Consider the following 14,930-nt stretch of genomic DNA (forward strand, 5'->3'; position numbering starts at 1 on the left):
GGGTAATGGTAAGGAGAAAACTAAACATTGATTAAATTCGAAATAAAGACAAGATCCTCGAAGAGAATGAGATTCCTTACACCTTTAATGAAGACTAAAAGCTTTGGAAGTAGACGGATCGTACTCAAAAATCCTCCTCAAAGCATAAATGAAGAGAGAGATGGGAGCTCCATTAATGGAGGTAGAGAGAGAGAGAGAGAGTGCCAAAGTAAAGATACCCTACTGAAATCAGGCTTGAAAGTATTTATAGCCCCTTAAAAAAGAGTTACAAAAGTCCTAAATACCCCTAAGTTGTTGCTTGGTCGGGTACAAAAATCGGCAGAAAATCCCAGGTGCTACGGGTAGTACCATTTTTGGGCTACGGGTAGTAGTCTCGTTTTGCAATTTGACACAGCTTCTGATCACTGGCTACGGGTAGTACCATTTTTGGGCTACGGGTAGCGGCTGGACAGATTTCTGTCTCCTTTGGTTCTTTAGCCTTTCCATGCCCTTTAGGCTTCCGTTGTCCCGCACACCCTCCAAAGCTACTGTTCATCATTCTTGGGACTCGGCGATGGAGTGCCAAGTGGCCTCGGGTGTACGGATACCCTTGGAATTGATCCATGGCATCAAAACACGCCTTATTTCCACCTTAAACCTGCAAGGGCCAAAAACACCAACTCCGCGCAATATCATCTTAATAAAGTAAGTTAAGCACGTGTGTGTGACAAAAAATGAGAGAGATAAGCCCTATTATTTACATTATAGAGGGCTTATCACACCCCCCAACTTGGATTTTGCTAGTCCCTAGCAAACTTACCCAAAAAAGTAAGTAACTAATGCTATGCAATGTTCCCCTGAAACAAGATACAACAATTATGCTCAACGATACTTGGCATGAGTCCAAACAAACACCCCTTCGAACTCAATTACAAGCTAAACACGCACATGCATACAATGAACTAAGGTGAACAAATTATGCCAACGGCCAAGCAACACACGTCCGCCTTGAATTTCCATTCCAAGACTCAAAAGGGGAAACTTAGATATGAAATTTCACCAAGTAAAAAAAACTAGAACAACATCCCATGATAAGCGCTAGCAAGAATTTGCAATAGCAAGAGACAAAAAGAAGAAGCTATGCAAGCTAATCAAAAGAGCGCCGACAAAGAGAGCTAAGGAATTATTCACAAACTAACTGAATTAATAGAAATTTCATACTAAATTAGCATTAGATATCGATCACGCATCAAAAAGAGTTAGACGAGCGTACATTAGGATCAATTAAGGACTTTAATAGCTTATAATGACCTTGGTGCCAAGAAAAGGGAAACAAAAAGGGTAGCGGCCATAAATTTCTGCTTGGTTTCAACTACCCTTGGCCACTACCATCCCCTAAACTACCCAAACCACGGCCACATGTATTAGCCAATCACCAAACAAGGTTACGAAAATGAAATGAAGAAAAACTACTAGTTATGTCCTACTAGAATTACTACCACCGACTCCACCACACCTAGTCATAATTCTCATCCGGCTCCTCACGTTATTGAGCCTCGAGCTCTCCCTTCTCATCGGACTCCTTCACATCCAGAATATATGCTAGTCTGGATGTCTAACCAATCCTCTCATGATAGTATTCAACCCTCTTTCAAATTCGATTTTTGCTCTTTCATAGCACTTCTTTGATTTTTCTTTGAGGAATAGGGTCATTTGAGGTGAGATTTGCAGTGAGAGAGATTGAGGGGCTAATTCCAAGAGCTTTGGAGAGGGAGATGAAAATTTGGGGCTTTAACTTTTGAAGTGTGTGAGGGGAGATAGGGAATCACATATCAATTCTTCGTTCTTTTGCATCCCAACCACTTCTATCTGGTTCACACCATCCCAAAGCACCTTAGATCATTGACACACAATTTCACACAACCCTCCAAACATCCGGTTCCCTAAGCTTGAGCAATAAACGGAGACTCGGACTTTGGTTCAAAATTAAGGACAAGGGGACTCTTTTGAGGTTTTATCATGCAAAAATTGCCTTGTATCATTTCCTACATACGCCAATCAACTCCAATATGATGCATAAAAGATATCTAAACTACTCAAGTATGAACAAACGGAAATTATTTACGCAAGTGCGGAAAGAGACAAACAAGCATGGGATGCTTCAAAACGAACTTCAACTCTAAGCGATGCATACTACTTGACACACCTTGGAGCTCAATTTGTTCAACAAAGTTCATATATATGCATGCACATGGATTCAACACATAATCAAATTCGACAGGGTGCTCGACTCTTGCCATTATTAGGAAAATTGAGCATAATCTAAGTATCTAGCACTTGAAATCACTAATTACAAGGGAAAATTGCACAAAAACTTTTAAAATTTTCTATGCAAAATCGAAAACGCAAACCATAAATAATCTATCCCCCCCAACTTGAAATATGCAGCGCCCTCGATGCAAAGAGACGAAAAATAAGGGAAGGGAGAACAAAAATGTACCGACGGGGTGGAATGTCAACCACCCGATACCTCGACCAAGTTGGAGGATTTTTCGTCAATGCCACCGTTCGTCATCGGAACCGCTTCCAAGGCCCACTCTTTCGGCCCCGCCATCGGAACCATAGCTAGTCGCACAGAGCCATCGCCGGAGCTTTCTTGGGCTAACAACCGGGACACATAGTCGCACCCATGCTTAGGGCTCCTGAATGCCTCACTCACCCCAGTTTTTAGACCCAAACTACCAAGGCTGGTGCGGTAGCGTGTTACCCTGCAAAAGACTTAAGAACCAACTACCTAATAGGAGACAAACGACATTAGTACCGCCGGCTCGTGATAGCCCGGCCCAGAAATTATTATGAACAAGTATTTAAATCCACCGAATCGTCACGTGATTAAACGGGTACTACTTTTCTCCCCATGTTTCACTTAAGGTGTCGTAAAGCAAGTTAGACAACATCTTAAGCGAAGCACGGGTGGTTATACCGGACCACAAAAAATTTGCCCTTACTAACCGGAGCTGGGTACACGAACCTTGTTTGAATAGCAGCGTGCGAAGCTATAACCCAAGTCAATAATGGGTACCCCCGAAGAGGCCGGGCCTTCCAAACAATTAAGTCCAGAAGTACGCAAAAGCTCCCCGTGAAAACATTTTTATTTTTAGAACCTTTCAAACCAACGGATCATCCGGATAAACCGGATCAACTAACTCCTCCACCGTGTCCTCCACCGCAAAATTTTCCAAAAACGGTTTTAAACGTTGACCATTCACTTTAAAAATATGACCATTGGCGGGATTCACAACTTCAATGGCACCGTGTGGAAAAACTTTGTGCACAACATAGGGCCCCTCCCAACGAGATCGCAATTTTCCGGGAAAAACATGGAGTTTAGAATTGTACAATAACACTTTTTGCCCAACATCAAAATTCTTTCTTTGGATATTCTTATCATGAAATTCTTTGACTTTTGATTTATAAATGTTGGTATTATCATAAGCATCCCGCCGGATTTCCTCGAGTTCGTTGAGTTGGAGTTTACGATGAACGCCGGCGTCGGGCAACCGAAAGTTTAAAGATTTTATCGCCCAATATGCCTTATGTTCCAACTCAACCGGGAGGTGACACGCCTTACCGTAGACAAGCCGATAGGGCGAAGCGCCTAGCACGGTCTTGTACGCGGTTCGGTATGCCCACAAGGCATCGGTCAGACGAAGTGACCAATCCTTCCGGTTCGGATTAACGGTTTTTTCCAAAATGTGTTTTACCTCACGATTGGCGAGCTCGGCTTGGCCATTGGATTGTGGATGATAGGCGGTGGATACCTTGTGGGTAATGCCATACTTCTTCATGAGGACCGTAAAAGGCCGATTGCAGAAGTGTGACCCTTGATCGCTTATAATGGCCCGGGGCGTTCCGAACCTTGACAAAATATGCTCCTTGAGAAAATCAAGCACCACTGCATGATCGTTGGTGCGTGTAGCCACGGCTTCAACCCATTTGGACACGTAGTCCACCGCCAAGAGAATATAAAGGAACCCGTAAGAATTTGGAAATGGGCCCATAAAGCCAATTCCCCAACAATCAAACACTTCCACGACTAGGATATTGGTGAGGGGCATCATGTTCCTCCGAGTCACCGCACCTAGTTTTTGGCATTGCTCACAAGCCCGGCAAAATGCATAAGCATCCTTGTGAAGATTTGGCCAATAGAATCCACATTGGAGAATTTTGGCGGTGGTCTTTTTATGAGAGAAATGGCCACCACATGCCTCGGTATGGCAAAATGAGAGAATCCCCCGTTGATCGTCATCGGGCACACACCGCCGGATAATTTGGTCCGAACAATATTTGAAAAGATAAGGATCATCAAAGAAGAATCTTTTCACCTCACTAAGAAAAAGCCTCCGGTCTTGTGGGGTCCAATGGTCCGGAAGTCGCCCGGTGACAAGATAGTTGACGATGTCAGCGTACCACGGGCAACTTGAAACGGCAAAAAGTTGTTCATCCGGAAATGAGTCGACAATTGGAATCCTCGAGGAAGAATCCTCAAACTCAAGACGGGATAAGTGATCCGCCACCACATTCTCCACTCCCTTCTTATCCTTGATCGTGATGTTGAATTCTTGGAGCAATAAGATCCATCGGATTAATCGAGCTTTCGCATCTTGCTTCGTGAAGAGGTATTTCAAAGCGGCATGATCGGTGTAAACAGTAATGGGAGATCCCACCAAATATGACCGGAATTTGTCTAAGGCAAAGACGACGGCAAGCAACTCTTTCTCGGTGGTGGAATAGTTCATTTGAGCTTCGTTTAGAGTCTTGCTCGCATAATAGATAACATAAGGATTTTTGTCCTTTCTTTGCCGCCCGAGAACCGCCCCAACCGCATAATCACTAGCGTCGCACATGAGTTCAAATGGCAAATTCCAATCCGGTGTTTGTACAATGGGAGGAGAAGTGAGACTTGATTTCAACTTATTGAATGCTTCCTCACACGCCGGAGTCCATTCAAACGGGGTATCCTTTGAGAGAAGATGGCACAATGGCCGAGATATTGCACTAAAATCTTTGATAAAACGGCGATAGAAACCGGCATGCCCGAGGAAAGAGCGGATGTCCTTGACACATTTAGGGGTCGGGAGGGTGGCAATAAGATCAATCTTGGCCTTGTCGACTTCGATACCGTTCGACGATACAATATGACCCAACACGATACCATGAGTCACCATGAAATGGCATTTTTCCCAATTGAGCACCAAATTTTTCGCCTCACACCTTGCCAACACCTTCTCCAAATTTTCCAAGCAAGATTCAAATGAGTCACCGAACACCGAGAAATCATCCATAAATACCTCGACGATCTTCTCAATCATATCGCTAAATATGCCCATCATACACCGTGAGAAGGTTCCGGGCGCATTACACAAGCCGAATGGCATGCGTCGATAAGCGAAGGTCCCAAAAGGACAAGTGAACGTCGTTTTCTCTTGATCGGGTAAGGCGACTTCTATTTGGTTGTACCCCGAATATCCGTCTAGAAAGCAATAATAAGCATGTCCCGCCACTCGCTCCAAAATTTGATCAATGAAAGGTAGAGGGAAATGGTCCTTCCGAGTGCTAGCGTTAAGCTTCCGATAATCGATACACACACGCCATCCGGTAGTGACTCGAGGAGGGACCAATTCATTGTTGGCGTTGGGTGCCACCGTGACACCGGATTTCTTGGGAACTACTTGAATGGGGCTAACCCACTTACTGTCGGCAATAGGATAAATAATTCCCACATCCAAGAGTTTCAAAACCTCCGCCTTCACCACATCTTTCATTATGGGATTCAACCGGCGTTGGGGTTGGCGAGAAGGTTTGACGTCGTCCTCGAGGGCAATGTGGTGGGAACAAATTGAAGCATCGATCCCCTTAATATCCGCGATAGACCAACCAATGGCTTTGGTATGCCGCTTTAGAATTTCAAGGAGTTGGGATTCTTGCGAGCCGACGAGAGAGGAGGAGATCACCACCGGGTAAGTTTCATTTTCACCTAAAAAGGCATATTTCAATGTTTCCGGGAGGACCTTCAACTCGAGTTTTGGTGATTGAATACTCGAGGGAAGGGTCTTGCTCTCGAGAGGAGGCAACTCTTCAAATTTCGGAGACCATACGTCCGTCCCACAAACATCTTCAATGTCAAGCAAAGAACACAAATACTCCACCTCCAATGAGTCAAGAAATTTTTTTTCTTCGGCGGTAAGGCACACCTCCAACGGATCCTTACACAAGAAAGTGTCCATATGCTCTTGGACCAAAGAATCAATAAGATTGACTTCATGAACACACTCGTCATCCCCCATTTGGCTTCCGATATTAAACACATTCACCTCCATCCTCATGTTGCCGAAAGTGAGGTTTAGCAAACCGCTTCGGCAATGGATAACGGCATTGGAAGTGGCCAGGAATGGACGCCCAAGAATGACCGGAGTCAACGTTGACACTTGCGAGGAGGGCACAGGGCATGTATCCAACACGATAAAATCCACAGGATAGATAAAGTTATCTACTTGCACGAGTACATCCTCCACCATCCCGCGTGGAACACGAATGCTTCTATCAGCCAATTGAAGGGTCACCGATGTTGGCCTCATCTCCCCCAATCCAAGTTGTTCATAAATAGAATACGGAAGCAAGTTCACACTAGCCCCCAAATCGAGGAGGGCTTTTTCAATCTTCTTGTCGCCAATGGTGATGGAGATGGTTGGACAACCCTGATCTTTATACTTGGGAACCACGTTGGTTTGAATAATAGAGCTCACTTGTTCCGTCAAGAAAACCTTCTTTTGAACATTCAACTTACGCTTTTGAGTGCATAAGTCTTTGAGAAACTTGGCATACGTGGGAATTTGCTTGACGGCATCCACCAACGGAATATTGATTCTCACTTGCTTGAAAAGCTCATAAATCTCGGCATTGGTATTGGCACGGGCCGGTGCCTTCAATCTTTGGGGAAAAGGAGCTGGAAATTGAGAGGCGGGGCCTTTGGGTTCTTCCTCTTGAGATTTTGCCGGTTGCTCACCAACGGGAGAAGGCTCCGAGGTTGGTGAGTCAATAAAAACATCCGGTGCTTGCGATACAATAGGTGTAACCCGTGGCTTGCTAGGCTTGGGGACAACGGCCGTATCAACTTCCTTGCCACTCCGCAGTGTTATAATGGACTTGGCTTGCTCGGGACTAGGCACCGAAGAGCTCCCCAGAAAATGAGTTCCGTTGGGATTTGCTTGGGGTTGAGTCGGAAGCTTCCCCTTTTCTTGTTGAAGAACCCCCACCGTATTAGTCAACTTTGCCATTTGATTTTTGATTTCCCCAAGCGTTTGAGTGGTTTGCTCGTTGAGGGACGTTTGACTTTGCATAAAAGATGACATAATATCCTCCAAAGATCGCTTTTGAGGTTGGAATTGATTTTGCCCATGAGGAGGTCCCGGAGGTGCAAATCCCGGTGGTTGTTGATGTTGAGAAAACCTTGGCGCTCCTTGAGATTGAGAAGGCCGGAAAGCTTGGTTTTGTTGAGACGGTGGAACTTGTGGCAGTCCGGGAGGTTGAGAATCGCTCCACCGGAAATTAGGATGCATCTTCCAACCCGGATTGAAAGTCTGAGAATAAGGGTCAAACCGTTGATTAACGGCGTTGACCTCCGATGGGCCAGTTCCTTGGAGAATATCCTTAACAGCAGGGAGCATTTGACAATCCCCCGTAGCATGACCTGCAACTTCACATAAAACACAAATGTCTTCCGCCTTGGCCACAGAGGCCACCCCAGCAACTTTGTTGAGTTGTAAAGTTTCAATTTGGCGGGAAAGCTGGGCGACCTTGTGGGCTAACTCATTTTGCTCATTCAATTGAAATTTACCGGAATTGCTCGGAACCGGATTAAACACATTCTTTTCAGAGGGGTCCGAGCAATCCCAGTTTTGAGTTTTTTCAGCTAATTCCTCAAAATAGTCCCACGCCGCATCAGGGGTTTTAGCCATGACTCCACCCACACACATGCTATCCATAAGAAGTCGGGTGCTTGGAAAGCATCCCTTTAACAAAAACTCGACTCTTTGAAAAACCGGTAAGCCATGATGTGGGATGGAGTTAAGCAAATCCTTGTACCTCTCCCAATATTGATAAAAAGATTCCCCCTCTCTTTGTTTGAAAGTTTGAATTTGATTCATGAGTTCCTTTGTGAGATGCGGGGGAAAAAATTTCAGGTAGAAAGCCTTTGATAAATCCGCCCAATTTGCCAAGGATTGGGGCCTCATGTTATTCAACCAAATCTTGGCTTTGTCTTTCACAGAAAATGGGAAGAGTTTTAGTTTTGCGGACTCAAGCTGAGCGGGCGTGGACACTATTGTGGAAACCAATTCCTCGAATGCCCGCATATGAGTGTACGGGCATTCTTTGTCTTTGCCATAAAAAGATGGCATCATGTTAATGTGATGCATTTTAACGGTGAAGTTATTCGCGTCGGTTGTGGCCGGAAGGACTATAGTGGGCCGCGGAGTAGAACGGGCCGGATTCATATAGTCACTCATGGTCCTTTCGGGCACAACCGGTGGCATTTCTCCTTCACCGTTTCCGGCCATTCTTTCTCGAGGAGGGGTTCTTACAGAAAAAGGAATTCTTTGGGGTGGCGGTGTCCTAGCTCGAACCCGACGAGGAGTTTTGGGTCGAGGAGGAGAAAAAGATCTATGAAGCCTTTTAGAAGTTGGGCTCCGAAAGGCTCCACGATGACCACCACGCATACACTTGAAAACCCTTTCTCGAGAAACAATGGACAACAAGATTAAAGTAAACAGACAAGAGGGGCTATGCCGCCACCTCCTAACAATAGCTTCGAGGGGCTATGCCGCCGCCTCAATAAGAAAAGGTGATTTGTACTTACTCTAGCTTCGTTACACCTCACGTTTGAGAGGCTCAAGTTAGAGGTATCCACTAGATTAATTACAAATCACACAAAGTAAAAATTAACGAGATACTTACAATGGGTTGGCGAACCTCCAAAGATAAGCTATAAAAGAAAGCGCTCCCCGGCAACGGCGCCAAAAATGCTTGCGACCTTAATGTGTGTTGCAATAAGAATACCCCAAGCGTAGGGTTAGGTCGGTTGAAAGCATAATACCCGGAAGTCCGGGGTCGAATCCACAGGGAGCGCATCCATAACTTGTTTTCAGAGATTAGCTCGCGTAGAGATTTAGCGTTAGGACCGCCAACCAAACTTCGGCGTTGAGACGGCCAACTGAACGATTTAGTTAACTTGCTACTTAACCTAACTACGGATTTTTAACTGGAGATTAACCTAAAGGCTAGGTTTAGGAATAATTAACACCCATAACGCAAGGATAAACTTGATTCTTCTCTTTTTAACCAAAGTGTTAAACATGTCTAGGGTTCTTTTGGTGCATTTAGACAAACACAAGGAGGGACATAGCTCCAAGTATCAAATGTGGCAAGAAGTTTAACCCTTGCCTACATTTGATCAAAGAGATTAACACCTCAAAGTTTTGATACTTAAAATTGACCCTAGCATATGCTTAAGCTATAAAAACGAAAATTACATGAGAAGAACAAGCAACACCCTTGGTTACGGGATGCTAACCATCCCACAACCTAACCTTACTACACTACTCACACATATCGTAAGAAGACATGAAATGAGCACGGGTAATGGTAAGGAGAAAACTAAACATTGATTAAATTCGAAATAAAGACAAGATCCTCGAAGAGAATGAGATTCCTTACACCTTTAATGAAGACTAAAAGCTTTGGAAGTAGACGGATCGTACTCAAAAATCCTCCTCAAAGCATAAATGAAGAGAGAGATGGGAGCTCCATTAATGGAGGTAGAGAGAGAGAGAGAGAGTGCCAAAGTAAAGATACCCTACTGAAATCAGGCTTGAAAGTATTTATAGCCCCTTAAAAAAGAGTTACAAAAGTCTTAAATACCCCTAAGTTGTTGCTTGGTCGGGTACAAAAATCGGCAGAAAATCCCAGGTGCTACGGGTAGTACCATTTTTGGGCTACGGGTAGTAGTCTCGTTTTGCAATTTGACACAGCTTCTGATCACTGGCTACGGGTAGTACCATTTTTGGGCTACGGGTAGCGGCTGGACAGATTTCTGTCTCCTTTGGTTCTTTAGCCTTTCCATGCCCTTTGGGCTTCCGTTGTCCCGCACACCCTCCAAAGCTACTGTTCATCATTCTTGGGACTCGGCGATGGAGTGCCAAGTAGCCTCGGGTGTACGGATACCCTTGGAATTGATCCATGGCATCAAAACACGCCTTATTTCCACCTTAAACCTGCAAGGGCCAAAAACACCAACTCCGCGCAATATCATCTTAATAAAGTAAGTTAAGCACGTGTGTGTGACAAAAAATGAGAGAGATAAGCCCTATTATTTACATTATAGAGGGCTTATCAGTAAGGTACTCATATCTACAACTTCCACGGAGACAATAAATCAGGCAATAACTCTTGTCAACAAGGACAGAAATTTTAGCGTTAGAGTCTCTGAAGAACAATATGTTATCAAAAATGCTACACACACAATATCTCCCACACAATAACTCACACAACCGCTGACGTCATGCCGACGTCAGCTAAAAACGACATCATTTTGTAAATAAAAAAAAAAAAAAAGTAGCTGAGGAACAGGACACCTTTTCCCTATCCCTTTCCCCTTCTCCTTCCCTATCCCCAACTAGTCCGATCAAAGTATAGAGAAGAGAAGAGAGGGAAGAGCTCCCGCCACCACCACGGGTACTCTTCCCACCAGGCCACCACAACCCAAACCCACCGCCCTCCAACCTCCGGCGAAGGCTACCACCACCGGTTTCTAGGAATTCCAACGCAGTTACCCCCACCACGAAGGTCTCTCTCCCTCTCTCTCTCTCTCTCTCTCTCTCTCTCTCTCTCTCTCTCTCTCTCTCTCTCTCTCTATATATATATATATATATATATATATATATATATATATATATCCTTGTTTTAATTAGTGCCCTAAACTTACTTGCTGAAAAAAAAACCCTAAACTGTAATCTAGTGTCTTGCTCTGCCTAGGAAATGTAATTGTGTTGATGGAAAAAACCCTAAATTGAGATTAGAGTTGCTTAAAGAACTTAGCTTAAAGATTAGAGTTGCTTCTTAGGTTCTAAATTGTTTCAAAATCTAGACTTACTCCTATCTTTTGACGTTGTGCGTGATCCTGGTTGTCATCAAAGATACTGCTTGAAGGGAACTAGAAGAAAATAGCATTCAATCCTTGCTTGAAGTTAATGTTGAATGGTAGCATCAAAGATACAGACTAAGTGGTCCTTCCAGTCGATGTCATCAAATTTCAAGTTCTTAAAGGGCCACTTTCTTTTTCATTCATGGACAAAGGCTAATTAATGTAGTTGATTTGTAATAGTTGTTTTTTTAGAACTTCTATGAGCAGTAGATTCCTTAGTATATACTGTGTGTCTTATGTTGTAAAGGAGTCACAACTTTTTTCTAAGTTCTACCTAGGTTTTTAATTCCGTAGTTGCTTGACCGATTCCTAAACCTAAAATAATGGGTTGCCCCAAGCGTAGGGCTGAGACCGATGTAGCATAATACCCGGTAAGACAGGAGTCGAATCCACTAAGGACGGTGAAGTGTGTGCTGTGGAACCTCGGGTTGTAATATTAAAAATAGCTCTTTTGTAGCCAGCCCTTGTCGATTGATTGAAATTAACTAAAACCTAGAAATTGATTGTATTTTTCAAATAATTAAAAGAAAAGTACAGTCGTAGCCTCGTAGGGTTCTTTGCACTCGCACCCAATCCGGATTAACCTGCTCCATTCAATATTTTTTAAAACATTCAACTTTTGATTGAAAAAGATACCCAGCAAGATGCGAGACTCTATGGTCGCCGTTTACTCATGCGCAGCGAAGAATGAGTTTTGGACCCCCATTCTTCAGTTCACATGGGCTCCGACAATGCCCAGATTCGTCTGCGGGAAGTATTTTACCAATCTAAAATTATTATTTTCATTGTTTAAAAATAGAAACAGTGCCCGGACTGGCCACGGCGTGCTAATCACCCCGCGACCCTACCCATACGACTACTCACTAATCATTGCGCAATAAATAAAAGAAATCCTAATTTCAAACATGTTTATATTACGCGAGATGAAAAATAAACAAAACATCTAAATGAAACAATAACCAACGAATAACTTTAATGAAATACGAAAATTAATACGAGTTACCAAAATGCGAATAATTAAACAACATTTTAAATAACTTGAACGAAAGAAAAACTCGAAAGAAAACTCTCACAACAAAAGTCTCAGCAGCCCCGTTGTTCATGACCTGCGTCCTTTTTTCCTTTTCCATGGCAGGTGCCTCCTCGGTCGCGTGATCCCAAGAAGAATCACGGCAACCCCCGTTCTTTCTTTTCCGTGGGAATTAATCCCCTTTTTACCAAGCTGCCGCAGTCCTTCTATTTTCGTCCGTCAAAACCTTTTTAAAAAGCTGCTGCTGAGGTCATTGCTTCGTTGCTTATATAGGGTAGACATCATTTTATTACACAAAACTCCTCGAACTATGTATAATAATAACTCACAAAATCTACTTTAAAGCATTTTGTGCTTTTAACCCCAAATTTCTTCAAAATCTTCTTTTTATCCAAAGTCTCGGACAACGGGCTCGAGCAACCTATAAATATAAAAACGCATAATAAAAATCCGAAAATCCTATGTGTACCGACCATTTTTGGACCGAAACCGTACCGACGGCCGCGCGCGGCCGTCTCCGGCCACCGGACGGCCGATCCGAGCCGTCCAAAAATTTTAAAAAAAAAAACCGAGGGGCCCCACGCGGGAATTAACGTCATCCGATGTGTGTAGGGTGCTTGATCTAAACACCCTATTTTTCGTGTATACATATATACACGAAAAATAGGGTGTTTAGATCAAGCACCCTACACACATCGGATGACGTTAATTCCCGCGCGGGGCCCCTCGGTTTTTTTTTTTAAAATTTTTGGACGGCTCGGATCGGCCGTCCGGTGGCCGGAGACGGCCGCGCGCGGCCGTCGGTACGGTTTCGGTCCAAAAATGGTCGGTACACCTAGCAGTACTCATAAAAATCAATTAACAAAAATAAAAGACTAATAAATATATATTAGAGAGCCAAAATATGTATATTTTGGCACTTATCAGTAGTTCTAATGCAATTTACCAAGTTGAAATCATTAATTTCTTCATCCGACCCTCTCAATATTACTCCAATGCAATACATTTGTAGTGATGATCTATGTTTTGTCTTCAGGATAATGTCTTTGCCACTGTAGTCGCTTCCATTCAATACCGAGCCTTAGCTGAAAAGGCTTCGTATGCATTCTATAAGCTAAGCAACACCAAGGAGCAGATGCCACACACTGTTGAAAGAAATTGAAGCTATTCAAGTGAATCAAATGCCAAGAAAATGATCAATTTATTGTAATTTGGAATATAAAGTTGTAATTTGTTGAAATATCAAGTTGTAGTATCAAGTTTGAGTTTTGTGAATCCTAACTTCGATTGAAGCCTATTTGTGTGACTATTGTTTTTATGGTTTTTGTTGTGAATGGATAATTTGGCGGTGGATTTTGGTTATGAATCTGGCTTGTAAATGGTGATTTAGAATGAGAAATGTCCAACGTGGGCTTGTTGGTAACCTGTTGTTATTGTGGTACTAACTGAGACGCAAGACGTCGGGCTGGGGAGACCCTGCCAAATTTTTTTCAAAACCTACACCTTTGTGATTCATTAACATTCAACCAAGTCTATTAACATTCAACCAAGTCTATGTCCATTTCCATTAATGAAAAAAAAAAAAGGACCTATCATCAACAACTAAAGTGGCACAATGCCATTTCCAAGCCCACACCGAGCCGTTCTCATCACAACATTCGCTAAGCACAAAAGCACAATATCAAGTAAATGAACCAAGCAATGGCAATATAAATTGTTTCTTACATTATAAAGTCATAGAAAAGCCCAACTGGTTACATAATAGTCACAACAACTTAGGTTACAAGAGGTAGGTAATACTCAAGCCAAGTACAAGAGGTGGCCATTTTTTCCATTTAATTCACCCTTTACAATCTGCCAACACATTGCAATAAGAATGAAAACTAACATAAGCACAATTACTTTCATCAACCATTCTTTAGTTTCAGAGTGGGTTAGTAGCTTGATCAACTCTTCATTCTTTACGATCAGTTCAATGTTGGTGATAAACATCTCTTGGACCTTGACACCGGTGCTTCATTGTTTGATACCAAAGATTCCTCACTAGACATTATCTCGAAGTTGTTGAATTGCCAAGTGGTGATGCTTCAGCTAGGACGATCTCTTTGTGGAAAGAACAAGCAATGTTGCTCTGGCTTGGGTGCGAAATTGAAGGAGAGATCTTTATTGGCTGCAAGCGCTAGCAGTTCTTTCTCCTCGAGCCCTTTCGGTGGTCGTCCCAGGCTGCAACAATCTAAGCTCTCCCTTTCTTTTGCTCTTTCCAAAACCTGAATGTAAAAGTTCTGGCCGTTATAGCTTCTTCTTTTTTTGTGGTCCATATATATAGGAAGATAAAAATGTTTGAGGAGCTGGTAAAATACTACGTACCAGATGCCGACCATACAGATGGGTACTTGAAAGAGCTTGTATGGCATTATTTGCCTCTTGTTTTGTGCCAAACTCTATAAACGCAAAGCCGCTATGGTGTCCAATCCTCTTTGGCAACCTAATACTCTTAATCTGTATGAATCAATGACAATTTCATAGCCAATAAGCTGAAGGAAGTTAATATCTCTATGACAATAATCAAGTATGCTAGGCGGCAAACGAACTCAGGATTCCAAGCAATAATAGATGTGTGCTTGTAAGATCTTAAAATTGAAGCATAAAGAGACATTAATA

The 14,930-nt window shown here is 43.1% G+C and overlaps 1 protein-coding gene and 1 non-coding gene across 2 annotated transcripts; one reads left to right on the forward strand and one right to left on the reverse strand.

Annotated features, from left to right (window-relative positions):
- Positions 1-534: 534 nt before the first annotated feature.
- Positions 535-10,211, reverse strand: LOC131332651 (uncharacterized). The gene is made up of 8 exons (XM_058366948.1): positions 10,036-10,211; positions 8,256-8,769; positions 7,116-8,051; positions 5,638-7,058; positions 3,153-5,163; positions 2,992-3,078; positions 2,722-2,747; positions 535-637 (listed from the first exon to the last, which is right to left on the reverse strand). Exons 1-8 carry the CDS (start codon positions 10,209-10,211, stop codon positions 535-537), a joined length of 5,274 nt encoding a protein of 1,757 aa, XP_058222931.1.
- LOC131334987 (small nucleolar RNA R71) lies at positions 8,086-8,192 on the forward strand. The gene has a single exon (XR_009202381.1). It is a non-coding gene; the product is annotated as a small nucleolar RNA R71 (small nucleolar RNA).
- Positions 10,212-14,930: the final 4,719 nt, after the last annotated feature.

The sequence above is a fragment of the Rhododendron vialii genome, chromosome 7a, assembly GCF_030253575.1.
Source record: "Rhododendron vialii isolate Sample 1 chromosome 7a, ASM3025357v1".
Taxonomy (NCBI): domain Eukaryota; kingdom Viridiplantae; phylum Streptophyta; class Magnoliopsida; order Ericales; family Ericaceae; genus Rhododendron; species Rhododendron vialii.

What these genes read in the sequence shown, in the direction of transcription:
- LOC131332651 (XM_058366948.1), bottom strand. Translation starts at nt 10,211, where the DNA reads ATGATGAACAGTAGCTTTGGAGGGTGTGCGGGACAACGGAAGCCCAAA. An exon ending in CCAAGCCTAGCAAGCCACGG is followed by an intron (nt 7,059 to 7,115) that starts GTTACACCTATT and finishes CCAACCTCGGAG; the next exon opens with CCTTCTCCCGTTGGTGAGCA. An exon ending in TTTATCCGGATGATCCGTTG is followed by an intron (nt 3,079 to 3,152) that starts GTTTGAAAGGTT and finishes ATTGTTTGGAAG; the next exon opens with GCCCGGCCTCTTCGGGGGTA.